General features: G+C 35.2%; 1 protein-coding gene across 3 annotated transcripts in view; it reads right to left on the reverse strand.

The window, feature by feature from the left end:
- Positions 1–650: 650 nt before the first annotated feature.
- c11.1 (maestro heat like repeat family protein c11.1) overlaps positions 651–16,775 on the reverse strand; it is a 30,536-nt gene continuing 14,411 nt past the window's right edge. For 2 of the 3 annotated variants that reach the window (XM_087349519.1, XM_087349520.1), the window contains 15 exons: positions 15,664–15,878; positions 14,788–14,972; positions 13,905–14,080; positions 13,294–13,542; positions 12,561–12,729; positions 12,187–12,325; positions 11,310–11,463; positions 10,657–10,856; positions 9,545–9,682; positions 9,043–9,157; positions 6,456–6,602; positions 5,520–5,861; positions 4,424–4,558; positions 3,213–3,315; positions 651–2,873 (listed from right to left, as the gene is read on the reverse strand). In XM_087349519.1, the coding sequence (XP_087205645.1) occupies positions 2,722–2,873; positions 3,213–3,315; positions 4,424–4,558; positions 5,520–5,861; positions 6,456–6,602; positions 9,043–9,157; positions 9,545–9,682; positions 10,657–10,856; positions 11,310–11,463; positions 12,187–12,325; positions 12,561–12,729; positions 13,294–13,542; positions 13,905–14,080; positions 14,788–14,972; positions 15,664–15,878 (2,619 nt within the window). In that variant the 3' untranslated portion in view covers positions 651–2,721. The remainder of the gene's footprint in view (positions 2,874–3,212; positions 3,316–4,423; positions 4,559–5,519; positions 5,862–6,455; positions 6,603–9,042; positions 9,158–9,544; positions 9,683–10,656; positions 10,857–11,309; positions 11,464–12,186; positions 12,326–12,560; positions 12,730–13,293; positions 13,543–13,904; positions 14,081–14,787; positions 14,973–15,663; positions 15,879–16,775) is intronic. The other variant, XM_087349521.1, reaches the window with a different exon arrangement.

The following is a 16,775-nucleotide window of genomic DNA, read 5'->3' on the forward strand; positions in this document are numbered from 1 at the left end:
AGTTGGCAACAAGCATAGTGTATTGCCATCTGTTAGCAGTTATTATGAAACTAGTGCAAAGCGTTTGGGGGTGGGGGTAGCAGCCACTGCCAGGAACTCAGCGAGTGAAAACGTCATATAAGAGCCTTCCTACACAATTTGCCCATCCACCAATCATCTCCAATTCAAGCAATGCAATGAACAATTTTACAACCCTGACTCATGGTGCTACAGCAGATCTTAACATCTCCAGAATAATATAAAACCATTATGTCAGCTTAAATTATAACAGGTGGGGTATCAGAATATATAAGACATGAATACTATGACTGGTGTAACCAAAGATATCAAAGTTGTTTTAGTATGGTTTAAATCTATCTCCAAAAGCACTAAATAAACAGACAATCAAAACAAGACACAGCATTTAATTAATTAAGAAATGCCGTGGAACACAGTCCTTGAGAACCTGATTGATCGTTTCTAGTTTTTATACACATTTTAATATTTTAACATTTTCTGTGCAGAGGCACACTTCCCATGGTATGCAAATATATACAGTGCCCAGAGACAATATGTCTATACCTCAGGATATTATGCCTGAGGTAATTCCCAGTCACAAATGTAACAAATATGAACATGAGTCAGATTATCAATGGTTACAGAACTACGGATAGAAATTGAGGATTATTTTAATAACACAAGACACTATAAATGTACTTCCAGAAAGACACTTACTTGACCTTCAATAACTTTTTTCTAAATTCAGCTTGATTTCTAACAAAAGTTTCACTATATTCAGTATGACCACATTTACTGAGAAGCAGTGTTCAATCACCATACTTAAGAATAACATTTTTATTTCATCTGAAACTATAAAATAAAAATTACAATTCAAGTAATTGCCAATAAAAAATTAAATAAAACATGACTAGAAATTCTGCCAATATTTTTGTTACTACAGCAGATGCAGGAAGTTATATGGGCTCATTTATATAAAATTAGTTCTTTCTTGAAACAGGTCTAGCATAAGAGGGAACTACCAGTTACAAAAGTACAGTGCCAATAAAATTTCAGTCTCTTTTCAAATTGTTTTTAGTAAGTCCTTTTAAGACCTAACAAAGAGTCTCACAAGTGTATTCATACCAAACATTATGAGTCAAACATGAAGTACATCAAGGTTACATAGTTTGTTGTCATCCACAAATGACAGTACTTCAAAAAACCATAAACTACATTTATGACAGGAAAAAAATTGGAATGTAAAATTTACCATTGCAACCACCATGTTGACAAATGCATTGTAGTGTCTCCATCATAATGGGGATATATTCTACACATCTCAACAAATCTTTTAACTGTTGTAGACTGTCATGTTTGCCACAAGTACAGCATCTACTCAATGTCACTCCGTGTGCTTATAAACAAAACTTACATAGTTTCAGGTGACAGATTATTATAAACTGGATACTCACTTTGTCAAATATTTTCAAAAACAAAAATACTCTTCTTGACACTTTGTAGTTGATTTTACATGCAAACTTGGCTCTGCCCACATCAGGCAGACACACAGTGTATATGACCTCCTTCCAAAAGAAGGACCTGGATGATTTAGCTTGAATAATGTTCATCATACTAAGATCTAGCAAGTAACACAAAGATATCTCCCTACACAATTGGATTATCTGAGCTCTTCTACTTCAGAGACTTAAACTAAATATCACTCCATTTTAAACATAATTCTATCCAAACCATGGATATTTACTATAGTGTTATATCAAGAATTTAACTGTGGCACATGTTTCAACAAATATGAATCAAAAACTGAAGAACAAGCCACACTTAACATGCTCCTTTCACACCCTAAACTAATGCTTACATAATTGTTGTTAGCAATATCTTGTCCAATTACAATTTACAGTATAGTATACTGGAAGGAAGAAACATACAAGATATATCATGTTTAACCTACTAAAGTAGGTGTTTTATATGAAACACAATTCTTACATTTTTAGTTCATAATTCCTAGATCACTATTAAATGCAACAGTGAGGTGTGTCCATATATAATTCCCTGTAATTGTTTAGCTTCATGTTAAAGTCACAATAACAACATTTGCATACAATTAATGGCAAAGAAATTAAACCATGAATTTGTAGATATGAATATGTGTGTGGGGTTTATATATATATATATATATATATATATATAAACAATGTATTACATAGAAAGCAGGAGGAACTTCAAACTGCAGTCTTATGTTTGGGTAAATATGGTAGTCAGACCAGCAGCTGAGAAAGACACAATCAAACCTTATTTAAAGAGCAGCTGTAACACACTGTAAATGTATGTTAACACTCAAGACTATGGAAGGTATGGGACCATATCTCTTAGCACACACAGTTCAGTCATGCAAATCATTAAAAAATAATTAACTGTTCCTAATTCATAATGTCTAATACAGCAGCTCTGGAAAACAGTGTGCCAGGAGCACATGATGAAACGCAACTTAAAAATAAACTTGGAAATGTTAGCCTTTTATGAAAGAAAACTTTTAACAAAAAAAAAAAAAGTAAAAGAAATTAACTCTATGGGATATTTTGGTAAAATAAAATGTATTCTCAATCACAGGCACTTTAACTTCTGATTAAGGAACCACACCAGCTCTCAGTAAGTAAAATATAATTCCTAGTCTCAGTCTGTTCTTTTATTTATTCAAAGTGAGTCACAACCTCGTAATATTAACTACACCATAACAAGGTAGCTCAAAGCTTTTGCCACCTTTGCTCGCACTCCCTGATCATCATCCTGCAGGAGCTGGATGAGACGTGCACATACTGTATCAATAGGAACTTTGCTTGAAATGTCACAGTCAGATAGATTTCCATACAAATGACCTGCAAATGTAATTTAAAAAAATTAAAATCTTCAAAGACAAATTTCATGGAAGGGCAGGGTAAACGATTTCATTACATGCATTGCAACACAAAACTGGGATTCGATCCCCGACGGGGGCAGAGAATTTTTCCTCTAGCCTCTACATCCAGACCGGTTCTGGAGCCCACCCAGCCTCCTATTCAATGAGTACTGGGGTCTTTTCGGGGGTAAAGCACAGCCAAGGCGTGATGCTGATCACTCACCCCCATCTAGTGCCGAGGTCAAGAATGAGTAGGAGCTGTACCTCCTCTCCCCCAAATGCCTACTTGGCATATAGTGGGACAGCTTTACTTACTTACCAATAAACATAGCTGCATTCCCTCGTATCACTGGCCATGAGCTTTTGATGTACACAAGTGCATTCATCACAAGAGCTGGAGTAATTTCAGGTAACTCTTCAACCTAGATTAAAGAAGACAGACGTTTTCAAGAGACCGAATACATTAAATAATAAAGTAGTAATCTACAGACAGAGATTATGCAAAATTATAATGCACAAAATCTCATATAACTCCTCTTTATTTACTGAGCATCACAATCAAGTGGTTAGCACACCTGCTTCATATCAGATTAAAATCTTGACCCAGAAACCAGCTACTATGAGATTCTTCATGGTTCTCCTGAGTCTGTAGAAAAATGTCAGTATACTACCCTAAATTAGGCTAAGACTTACACATCTTTATAATTTATTATTCACTAACCATCCTCTCATTTGACCCTACATAAGCTAATGAAATTGTCATTAAACAAATCTATAAATAAACCTTTATTTATAAACAAAATTTCTGGTCCTGGGAATATAAATACATTTCCTTGTGGGCTACAACTCTTACAAAAACTTCCATATAACAATCCAGAAATATATATCTCTAGAATGTTCCTATATTAACATTCCACAGTATTTACCAACAAGCTTCATGCTTACCTTGACCCTGGTAAACACCTCTCCCTTTTACCCCCAACTATTCCTACTTCCTTAGTCCTAGTTACAACAAACAAAAAAATACCATCCAGCCATACATTTCACATATTGCTGGCTGCAGTCATGTTATTAGCTGACAAAAAATGGGACAACTCTGTAGGATCTTTTGTAAATAAAAGAAATAAAATAAATATTACACTTGCAGTTCTGTTAACAGAGTAAAACTAACATGCCCATAGCAGTGTAATGGTTCATAATCAAACACAATGATACAGAAATTTTTACTCAAAATGACTCATATAATATAATATTCTGAAGTCTAGCACATGTTTCACAGAACACTGTATATTTAATAAATAAAAGGGGAGATAATTTATGTTTTTGTAGTTGATAATGTATGCCAAGTTCTTCTTTTAGAAGAAGACTAACACATTGTTTTATGCACTGTATTATATGGTCTCTTAGCATACAGAAGGAAAGCTCGAAGGAATTTGGGTAAACAAAAGGACTTTGTTTCATAGATAACATAAATCTATTCAAGAATATCAGGAGTCTACAGAAAACTAAATGAAATTTTAAACAGATTACCATTATCTTCACAAGATCAGCCAGGAACTCTGGGTAATGCAAATTTCCAGCATCTATCAGATGGTCTTGCATCATTGTGTTTATCTTCTCTGCTCCCAACAGAGGACTTGCCTCTCTCAAAGCATACTTACAAGCCTGCAAAAAACGAAGGATGTAGCACAGTGAATGAGATCTAGTCTGCTTTTCATTAATCCATTGGCATGCATACATAAGCAGCTATAAAATATCCTCCTGTTTGGACTGTCGCCACTACGACAACCTGATATGTGTACTTTACCACCATTGATGAAAAGAAGAAATTGTTTAGACGGAGTGCTACTTTTAATGAAACAAATATGGAGTTTTGGAGAAACTCTACTTTCACTACTTTTCTATCATGATGAGAGCTGCATAAAATATATTCTGAATATCAGCAGCAATATCATAGCTAGAATATCTGAAGAGAATAAAACTTCACAAGCATTACCTACAAAGCATCAGAGAAGATGTAACAGTTATCTTCTACAAATAACTATGTTACAAACAAACTACAGGTACATAATCTTCCTCAAAAAACTGATGGTTACTCAGCTGGTCAAGAAATTATTGTATTTATGCTTTTATGAAAGTCAGAAGTCCATCACAATGCTCACAAGAACACTACATTAAATATGATCATAAATCATACTGTATTTCTCAGAGGCCCATTCTAATAAAACTTCCCATGTACATCTAGGTCTCATCAGGTTCAGGTCCAGGTTCATGTTTACACAATAACCACAGCACAAAAAATTGGACATAGATCACTCTTACTTGAAAGGAATAACAAATGCCTAAGGTAACTTGCAATAAAAAAGGTTTGAGGTCATGGAGTCAATGATGACCTCTGTTCTCTCTGTTATAATAATACACCCCGACAATAACCTTACTTCCTACTACTGCAACAATTTATTACAACAATGACCTTGATCTCACTGTTGCAAGTGTGTTCCAAAAACTGGTCTCAGTGCATAAAAAAGTTTTCCAAAAATGAACTTACTCTTCACTGCTTCAACAATGGAACCAGGGTGCCTATGTTAGAGCATAAAAAATCTTAAAAACCATGGAAATAATATACCTTGACCACAGTTTTGCTGCTGTCATCCAAGTGAAGTAGAAGACACACCAAGTTGCTGGTGACTTGTTCTTGAAATGCTCCTTTGGAATTAGTTCCTCCAAATTTTGCCAAGTCTCCAAACATTCGGAAAGCAGCTTCTTGTACATTAGGATTCTCGTTCTCAAAATAGGGCTTTATCCGAAGTGCAACTGATACTTGAACACCTTGCACATGCTCCACATCCACAACTTGTAACATCTGTGAGAACCCTCTCATGGCTTCAAGTGGAATGTTGTTACTACTATCATGGTCATCCAGTCCCTGGATTAGTGCTGACAAAACAGGTTGGCAATGTCGATTCTTCTAAAGGAAAATTGGTGTTTTCAATCATTGCAACTCATTAATTATGACAAGCACAATTCAAATGGTTTACTAATCAAAGTTATTAACTTTTTTCCCATAAAGAGTTTAAGAAAAAACAGCTGGATTAATTTTACCAAAAGATTAGTAATTCATGAAAATGAAAATCTGTCCTCATACATACTTACAAATCTAATTACTTACTCAATAATTGGTAATAAAACATGAAGCTTCAACACCACTAAAATGAAATTCCACATGTGAATATCTTGCTAAGACACTAATTTCTACATAACTCAAACTATTAACTGAGAGTGAAGCATTTTAACTACATACAAGTTGATTTTTTCCTGGAGGCATACAATAACATCTAATGTTGACACCTTTCTTCACTAATCAAAAGACTTGTCTAAAGATATGTTTACTTTTTATTAATGTTTATGGTTCACCTTTTAATAATATGTTGAATTTGATATATGTTTTATTTTTGCCAAATAACAAACAGTACTGTCCCTTCAACACATGTGAGTACCAGTAAGTTACCTTCCAGGAAAAAAGAAAAAAAAACTTAACATATCTAAGATGCAAGATTCTCACCTGCTCTTCTGCAAGATGAGACACAGAAGCCAAGCCCTTAAGACAAAGTTGTCTTACCACAGGAGATGGATCATTCAAACAACTCAAGAGATTGCTCACAATGCTCTCCAATAACACAGCTTGTCCATTGGCATTCAAAGAAACTAACTGCAATTCAACAACATGGAAAATGTTTGAACACATAAAAAAAGGCAATACAGTTTACTTGTTATCTTATATCATAACGATACAGAATAACAACAGTGCAAGATTAAACACCTTTCTTCTACTGACATCACTAATGTAATTTTTTTTACTTTATTCTTTATTATAAGATTTAGCCCCACTAGACCATCACAGTCATGGTCTTCCTAAATTATACTTTCCTCAAGGTTGGTAGTTAAAATCTCTTCTTGGTAATCTACAGGCTGGCATCAAGTAAACATGACTTCACCATTTCTCCTGATATTCCTTAAAGTCACTGGTCATTTTGTTAACATCAAGTAAATTTCTCATATTCTCACTTCACTGTCTGTCTGTCTTTTGAGACCACATAAGAATGTCATTTGTGACGCTTCAATCTTCTTATCCCTAAATGTACAGGTCCAACAACCAGTTCAACATATTAAGCTTGTTTCTGAACCCACATTATAGTCTCAATTGCACCCATTTGTGTATTGTAATGTTTCTTCAGCACCCCATTCATTTTATTATATTTTCTTCTAAATCTTTATTTATTTCCATACTAAAAATACAAAAACCAAAGTATTCAAAATTGTTTACCTGTTCAGAATTACTACATTTACTACAATTTTTGCTCTGATCAAATACATCTATCTTGTTGCTATATGTTCTGATAAAGTCATGATGCACAATTGCAAAATTTTTATTTATTTCATGGGTAAAAAATCAATATGTATACAGTGAAACCTCGATGCATCGTTTTCGGCGGGGGTGGGAAACAAAAACGATGAATGCGGGAAAACGATAGATGCGGGAAAGCATTAGAAATTTAAAAAAAAACAATGTTTCTCTTTCAAAGTTGCTTCTTTTTACCAAAAAAGTCTTTAATGGACAACTGGTTTGTCGAAACTTTACGTTTTAGACCAAACAGAGCACTTTCCACGTTCAAAATGTTTTCCTCGTCACGTTCACTAATATTAAGCGCATAAAAGAACGACTTCACTTTCGCCAATGCAGCGTGTGCTTCGGCAAAACTCGGCAAAGCTTCGGGCTCGCATTCGTCGTCTTCGTCTTCCTCACCACTCCAACCCCCTTTGCTGACAATAACAGGAAGAATGGAAATACTATTACTGCCGAACTCAACGAAACGTAGCTGTAGAAGACCCTGAACCGCTGGAAACGAGATGAACCAGAAGAATGAAAAGTGCCGCCAGCCTTTCCTTTGTACTTATAATAAAAGCATTTGTGAAGAAATTCACACTGTACATGCCATCTGGCATCGCTGGAACGAAATATGAGTGCACCCTAATTAAAATCGTAAAATTTCTGACAATGGGCACCGCCATTCACTCCAACTATCACCCCTGCACCGCTGACCCTCATTCCAAAAGAATGTGCTGGTTGGGCGATATAACAGGTTACCGCTACTGCGTATTCCAAAAACATTGTGCGTCTTTCGGTAATAATTTATCTCAAAACCCAGCATTTTAAATTCTCAGGAACGATCATTGCGGGAAAATTGTGGGCCGGGACTAAGATTTTTGAACGATCGATGCGATAAAACGATAGTTCGAGGAACGATAGAAGCGGGAAAATGTAACATTATTTTATATGGAATGTATTCGGGACCGAACAAAACGGACGATGCATCCGGGAAAACGATAGTTCCGGGAACGATGGATAGAGGTTTCACTGTATACCTCAAATTAACTTCACAAAGCAACCAAGGACATCACCATGTGATGGACATCCCAAAAGCATTCAAACTCAATAAAAGTTACAGAAAATATATGTATATACTTCTACTGTTCGACTCACTTCCATCTATACTTAAATGTTTGTGAATAATTTCCAATTGGTTAAGTACAAAGACACTGCTGTAGCAGTCACAGACACATCAGTGATTCATTTTCATCAAAATCAAAAGGAATTGAACGGAAATTCGTTGTTAAAACCAGTCAAGTATCAGCTTACATCTAGAGTGATGATGTAAGGACATCATCAATGTAAATGAAATTATCATCTGTGACAAGCAACCATGCACACAGAGTTTTAACTCATACCATATTTCATTTGCCAGAGCTGACTTAATGGAGAAGCCGTGAATTTATATAGAAAGTTGATCTATTTACGTTTCTGCTTGCTGTACATGTTACTAAACTAGACTACAAGAAAGAAAAGACAAGTACGGCTTTGAATTGCAGGAGTAAACTCGTATCCAGTAACAAGTTCATTAGTTCTGATTATAGACCAGTGAATTTAGTTACTAATATTTCCAGGCAAATTAAGAATATAAAAGTTATACTTCAGCATGAACTACTTAAAAGAAAGATCTTCTGATCTATTTATCCACTTTTATATTACTATGGTCCTCACTCAAGTGAAACAACCATGTTAACATGAAGTGAATAGTGTGAAAACAAACCTCTGCATAAAAAGCAGCAACTACTATTCTCTGTGGTTCCAAAGAACTGGTGACATACTGGTTCAGGCAGGTCACAAGTCGAGGCATGGACTGAGGCATGCGGTAACACAGAGCTCTGAAACCACAAAAATAACAAAAGTCCTAAATGAACAAAAGTGAAATTCCTCACATGCAAAAACTAATGTGAATTAATATACATTTTTCCCTTCACTTCAGACATTCAATTCTAATATTCATAGTTCAGTCATTTTCCAACCACCAGATACCAAGATACTATTTTCCTGTCTATAAGACACAAAAATCTTATTGACTGCAGTCTTCTGGGTTATGACATTGTGTAACCTTGTAGGTGATTACCAAAACTTCCAAGTAAAAGATGTACCCAACTAGAACACTACACAGCATCAAAGCCCAGAAGACTACAACCAACATTTTCCCTCCATAAGAACCTTGAATAACAAAAACACCTTTATTGCTTAAACAGCATATTCTGGCAGCTTACTTTGTAATAGCAGGAATCATCTCAATGAAAGAAGCAAGGCTATCACCAATACCCACGTGCGTGCACTGGAGCATTGCTTCTGCTACATGCTCACACTTTGAACATAGCAAGAATGATTTAAATGCTTCTACTGCAACTCTGAAATGATAAAGATGTAAGTTCACACATCAGACTTTTAACCATCTTATTTAAAGAATTTTGCACGCAGTGAAATTCAAACAGAATGTGAATCCATGTTATTAGATCCACCAAATACTAGACTGACAGTCTAATACAGCAACACGTAACAATGCTCGATTGAAATTTGCTGGATCATATGACTACGTGATTGAGCAGCTTCATGCCAAACAGTGATTGGAATTGACTTTATTTTATTTTACTAATCTGGATGAAAATTGTAATCACCAGTGGGACAAAGTGCTAACTGACTTCACTGAGGATAAAAAGTGAGCGCTGAAGAGAAAGTAGTGTTACCAAACAGTGCCTCCCAGATCACAAGAAGAAGTGGGAAGACATTAGCAGATTAGACAGGACCTATAGCAACACAAATTTCTTAAGTGCATTGTGGTTATGGCCCATATTTTAAATATAAATCATATAATATTTAAGAAAATAGTAATGACTCAGAAGCAGCATTCCATTCCGTCATAATAGAAGAATATGTGCAACAATGGATCAAGATGAAGGGGCAGCTCAAATGTCATTATTCTACACAAAAGCAATTTGAGACTCAGCATAAGACTTAACCAATCATGAGGATTTAGGATATCACACTTGTTTAAATGGCAAACTATTTTATACTTTCTATAACAGGTGTCACTGAACTGTCATAAAACCTACATAGCTCACAGGATGAGCGGAGAATTGTAACCTGTATTTATTTTTGATATATATTCTACACAACACCTGTGGTAATTTTACACTCAGGTTTAAACTGAAATTTACATGACCTGCAACAATGAATATGAAAAAACTGGGAAACAAGCTAGGTTTCCAGAAGTGGATCATTTTATGTTCAGGTCATCTTATATTTGTGTAAAGAAATTAGTTTCATTGCCCTCCTGACATCACAAACTCAGTCTATCAAGTAGATAAGTACCAATTTCCCATACCTTGCTGGATTCAGCTTATATGCATTTTGGTTAGGAACAAAGACTGACTTGTCTTTCTTGCCCTTTGTATGCTGTGGAGGTGAAGTACCAATATAGCAACTGAGCACAATTAGCATAGTAGAAAACAGTTCTGGAAACCTCTTGACAGCAATCTCTTGCATTGTGGCGAGCCGGAACATTTCTTGCATCGCACTGATAGCCTGCAAAAATTATTATGGACAGCAACACAGAAGTGTACAATAACTAATAATCATATTTATATGCATCCCAGAGTGGAATTTATGAATTACGATCAAAACTGCATCATATGCAACCTTTCTTTTTTATTATGTTTGTTCTAGGTTGACTTTTCTGGTCTAAATGAAACAGAACAAAATAAAAAGGTCATGTGTAACAAAATGTTTGCCGTAATTGTGTTCATTCACTTTTTAAACAACAAATACATTCTGAAAACACAGTAAACATAACTTTACATCTACTGGTATCAGCAAACAACTTCGCACATTTAGGAACATGACAGCAATTTAACAAGTAAATAAAAATGCATATGTCAATGGACCCAACTGCATGACTTGAACTGCTCTCCAGAACTGAACCTGAAATGTTTTCAGCAAGGCACGGTCATTAATGCTATTATATTTATAATTACTCACAGCAAGTGGCTGCAAAGCTGCTATCCTCAGTTTTTCCCTGTCTGTCTGCTCATCATACAGTGCTGCATTATTCATAAGTTGCAGGAAGTGCTCAATAATGTCTGCAGACAGGGCAGGATCTTGAGCCAATACTGACCAACACTCAACCACAGACCTAAAAACATATTTCACAAACTGAGATATGTAGATGATATTAAATTTAATCTTCTCGATTACTCCATCAATCCTCTTTCAAAGTTTGTTAAGTTCTGTAATATGGTGTGCATGCACATGATTTAATTGAAAGAAATTTGAAGCCTTACAAGGTCTGGTTCCTCTAGCATAAAGTATTCTGTCACACACTAAATAAATATAAAGTTTTACCCATTCACATACAAGTCACTATTACGGGAAACTGTTTATCACAGATTATGGCAAAATATAGGTTTCTTGAAACTGAAATTTCCTGAGCTTCTGCTATTCAATACAGTTACACAAATAAAAAAAATACTATTTTATCAGCAAATGGTTATAATTTAGAAGAAAAAAAATAACATTATACGCTAACAAGAAATTTGAGTTAATAGTTCAAAACACAAGTCAGAAGATGCAGGAATGTACTGCTGCAGTCATCTGTTTGATATATCCCACAAGAGAGATAAATATGGGTATATTTTGATGTAAACAGGGAAGAAGGATGTGACACCTTCAAATTGTTCAAACCAGATGGCAACATTATGCAGACCACTAAAAATGTGCTTTCATAGCTTAGCTCACAGACTAGAACAAAATGTTGCTGCAAAAGGAGAAGATTGTTTTCTGATGTGGAGAAAAGTTGAATGTTACAGTGTACAGTAATAAACTAACTTCAAATGTCACAACACATGGGTTAACTCACGTGTCATACGGCAGTGGCTGGTGTAGAAGCCCTGTCACTACAGCCTTGGGGTGGTGATGAGCTAGAGCTTGTATTGCCCGTACACTGCCCATGCGGGTCTGGGCACACTGGATGTTCACCAGTCTCTCCAAAATATTATCTGAAACATTTACATCACATCATGATTTCATTCAAAATGAACAGTACAGAATAGAAGAAAAAAAAACATAATATATATGCACTTCGAATAATCATGGACCAAACTGACAGGTGCAAACTGCATAATTTGCTACAATTCAGTTCACAATCCTTTTATCATTCCATCAAAATCAACTGCAAATATCAATGCATGATGTTATCAATCAAGTCCATATTTCAAACAAGAATTTTCTTACTTAGTATGTCACCGACTTGGTGATACAGCTCTCCGCCATGAGATTTGAGCAGAACCGTAAGCACCACACTGGCACCACTTGAGCTGTATGGCTCCACATCTTCGAGACCATTCACAAGGCTCTCCAAGAAATGTATACGTTGAAAATGAGGTAACCTTGTACATATTATCTGCAAATCAAAAATAAACATGTCAGTAATACACACATCCAAATAATTATATATGTTCTTATGTGCAAAGTAATAATATTAACCAATAATAAATTGCATTATTTTATACGAAGAAGGTTAATATAACAAATGATAGTATGATTAGCATTTCTGTAGTGTTTGTGATTAATTCATTATTACAAATAATAATACAAATAAAATTTAAGTTTCATAAGAAATATATAAATTGTAAAAATTATGTAAAAACCATGCAACAAAATTAAAACACTGAATATAAATTTGTCCCTGTCACAGCATGTACATTAAATATTTCTTGTTTCCCCCTATTCATTCTAAATGTCCTACTGTTTTACAACTGCTGGGAGACCTTTACTTGGAATACCTATAAAATGGTGATAAAATATCATTATAATGGACCTTAGGAAAACAGTTTATCAAGCAGGTTCAAGTTGCAATAACATACTAGTCTTACATTTAGGATACAGCCAGTCAGAATCTTAGCCAGGTCACTAGCTATCCTGACTGAGATATTCTTGTAGTCTTCTTTACTGACTACTTACTTACCTTTGCCAATTCATTTGTAACTTTGAACAATTCATTTGGATCTTCAGTATGAACCTTTTCACGGATTTGTGAAAGATCACTTGCATGGTCATTATCATGATCTACCACATGACCTTCATAAAGTGCTGCCAAATAAAGTACCAATCGCACACAGTCGATAGCCTCCTGCCTCACTGCCATGCAAGGATCTGTACATCGAGGCACCACCTGTCCCAGAATCAGGCCTGATTGGCTAAACTTGCTAGGAGCCTGGAAATATTAAACTGGCAGTTAAAATAGCAGTGCTTTCTTCAGGAGGAAACCATCAGAGGGAAACATAAAACTAGCTTATTTTGCAATAGTACCATTTTAATTTACAGCAAAAGGCATGGAAAGAAGACAAACACAAGTTTTACGTATAGAAAACTATCTTCACACTACCCAATCATGTCATTCTGAATGTGCCAGAAACATACATAGTACAATGTAAGTCAGTAACAATACATCGTTTAATAAATAAAATCATGAAATCTCTCTTAGAGCAAAATATCTTCCACTTATATATATATATATATATATATATATATACATATACACATATTGCTTAAAAACATGAAATGATTGGTAGTCACCTCATAGCCAAAGTTTACATTGCCCAAGTAGCATTGCAGAATGGAATGGAGAGTGTTAATAGAAGCTGCCCTCTGGTGACAGTTTTTCTTAATTAGCCATGGCTCCAAAAGTGTAAAGATGTCATCGAGTGTGGCTGGAGATACAGAGTCCAAGAGAAGCTGCTGGACCAAGGTATCTAAATTATAAATAAAACAACTCGTCAAGGACACAGAACTCATCACAGATTAAAAAACTTCCAAAATTGTCTAAAAGTGTGGTAAAACTTCAATTCAACTTTCAGACCATCATTATACAAGATAAACTGCTTAGGCTGGTCCTAGTTTCCTTTACATAAACTTTACAATTAAAATTCAAGTTTCTGATCTTCATAATTTTGCTGTTCATTCCATAGCAAGGTACACAAATTCAAAACTTGCAATCACATCCCATAAACTTGCAGATGATATAAGGTGTGTATGATGCACTGCAGCGAGATGTGCCCCACCCTCTCAAAAAAGGAACAAAAATCATTCCCAAGTTTCTGTAAACTGGTGTGAGCTTTAGCCAAAACCGATTTTGCAGTTTGGAGGAAGACTTGGATTACTTGGCCTGGCTAGGAGGGTAATGACAATATCATAACATAAGGGTAGATTAAATTCAGGGAATGCTTGTTATGATGAAGTTCAGAATCCCGTCTTCCTGTTGGCTATCTACAAATTTAAAAATTAGAATATACAACACATATAACAACACTCTAGAATGAGAAAATCTCCGTAATAATTTCAATGTTGTATTCAATATAATCCTTTCACTTTTAATTCCTTTCCATTAATGGTTTGGAACACAAAATGTCATTTCAATTAGAAATCATCTCCTATTTCCAAGGATAAGCAGGCCATTTACTTAGGCAACCCAGGATGAGAGTCATATGGTCAGTCCATCCCACATCCACACAGTTGCTGATGTCACCAAGACATTCCTCGGGACTGCTGTCCCCTGCCACTGCAGCTGCAGCGTTGTATACCCTGTCGAAACAGATCTTCAGCACAGACACTCTTTCTTCTGCTGCGATGGATGGTGGCAATTTACTGTAACTCAGTCAAGGAGTCTTGTAACTCAAACTGAAACTAGATCTAAACTTGAAAATAGTATTTCCAAGTGAAATACTTGCAATCTACAATTGAAAAAAATCATAATTCCATTACTGATGAGGATTTTCTGGGGAAAAAGTTAAACCAATAATTCTGTACATTCTATAAAACAGTTCTAAAAAGTAAGATTATATGGAACAAATTCAAGAACAATAATAGCATATGTTTTAATTTAACTGCTAATTTCTAAATTGAGGTATAACATAAACTTATAAACTGAAGACATTTGTTTTGTTATATATTTAAAGTACACAACAGTTTGTAAATACATATCCTGTTTTGCACCATGTAGAAGTAGAAGCATTTCAGCAAATAAACACAGTTTTGAAGACATCTATAAACATGGTTACTGTTTCATAACAATAAAAACATTATACAAGATTCGTGCAAGATTCTCCTTCCAGAGGACTGTGATATTTCATAAATCCACCTAAAATTAGTCTTTTATTCTGTATCCAAAGCCATTCCTTTTAAAGACTAGAAGAACTACATCTCTAAAGCATGTAATTATGTACTAAGCATTAACATGCAGTTAGTAGCAGACATTTAAATTTTGTTCAATGCACAACTGTAGCAACTTGTGAAACAAATTTCTCTGCCCCTCTCTGCATAGACTTCTCAAGGATACATAAGAGCTGCTGCAACACGAAGAACCATGGGATATAAATCCAGTCGCCTATTGTTCAGACCAACGTTACTGTACTGAGGACGCAGTTGATTCAGCGTCTGGTTCAGCACCTCACTACGGCTATGAAGAATTACATTCAATGTGTTGCGATTAGGATGCAGAGCTTCTGCTATGTTGCCAAGTGTTCTGAGTGATGCTTCTCTAACAGATGCATCCTGCACACCAAACAAAACAAACCAGCATCACAATCCTAACTTCATACCCAGGTAAAGTTTTCGGACAACAACATAACAATATCAGAAGTTTACAGCTTTTATAAATTAAACTTTATACTTGTATGGGGTATACCACTTAAAATACAATCTAATGACAATCACAAACTACAGCAAAAAAAATTCTGAAGCAGGTCCAGCCTGATGCAACAGACTCTTCCAACTTCCTCCATAACACTCAAGTCAAGGTCACCCTTGCTGCTAGGCCGCTGCTCATGCCAGTTGCACAAAAGCTGTGCTGGTGCAAACATGGTACATTCAGGAGCTGAATGTATGTTCATTCTCAAACATCACTTTGCAATGAAATCATATGCTGCTATTCGTGAAACACACAACAATGTGTATTCTGACAACAAAGTATCAAATATGACAATATACTGACTGGTGACAAAGTTTCTGTCTGTGACAAGTGGTCATCAATCAATACAAAAACTATAGTTATTGTTGTACCAGTTTCAAGAAGAGTATCAGTTGCAACAACAGAACATGGCTACAATAATTCAATACAGCCACTGGTTTTGCATCTTGTGCAAAAGGGGTTCATGTGTAGTAGTTAGGGTTTCATTTTAAGTGGAACACACCTTACATATTTAATGCATCAATAATTTTTTACATCAACCATACTGAGGCATCTGACTTATTACAGGCATGAACTATGCCTTCATACATTAATTTTAATAATTTCATAATTTTAGTTACTTAATCACACTTAAGAAACAGTGATTAATAAAACATCCAAAACCTTTTTCCTTAAATTTACAATTTTTAGTAATTCAATTTTAAACACAAATTCAAGAACCTTTCTAATGAGTTACACTTGCAAACTAGTTATTGCAGTAT

This window comes from Zootermopsis nevadensis, unplaced genomic scaffold (genome assembly GCF_977971745.1).
Source record: "Zootermopsis nevadensis isolate Lab colony 2312 unplaced genomic scaffold, Znev_1.0 Znev_ptg000016l, whole genome shotgun sequence".
Lineage (NCBI taxonomy): Eukaryota > Metazoa > Arthropoda > Insecta > Blattodea > Termopsidae > Zootermopsis > Zootermopsis nevadensis.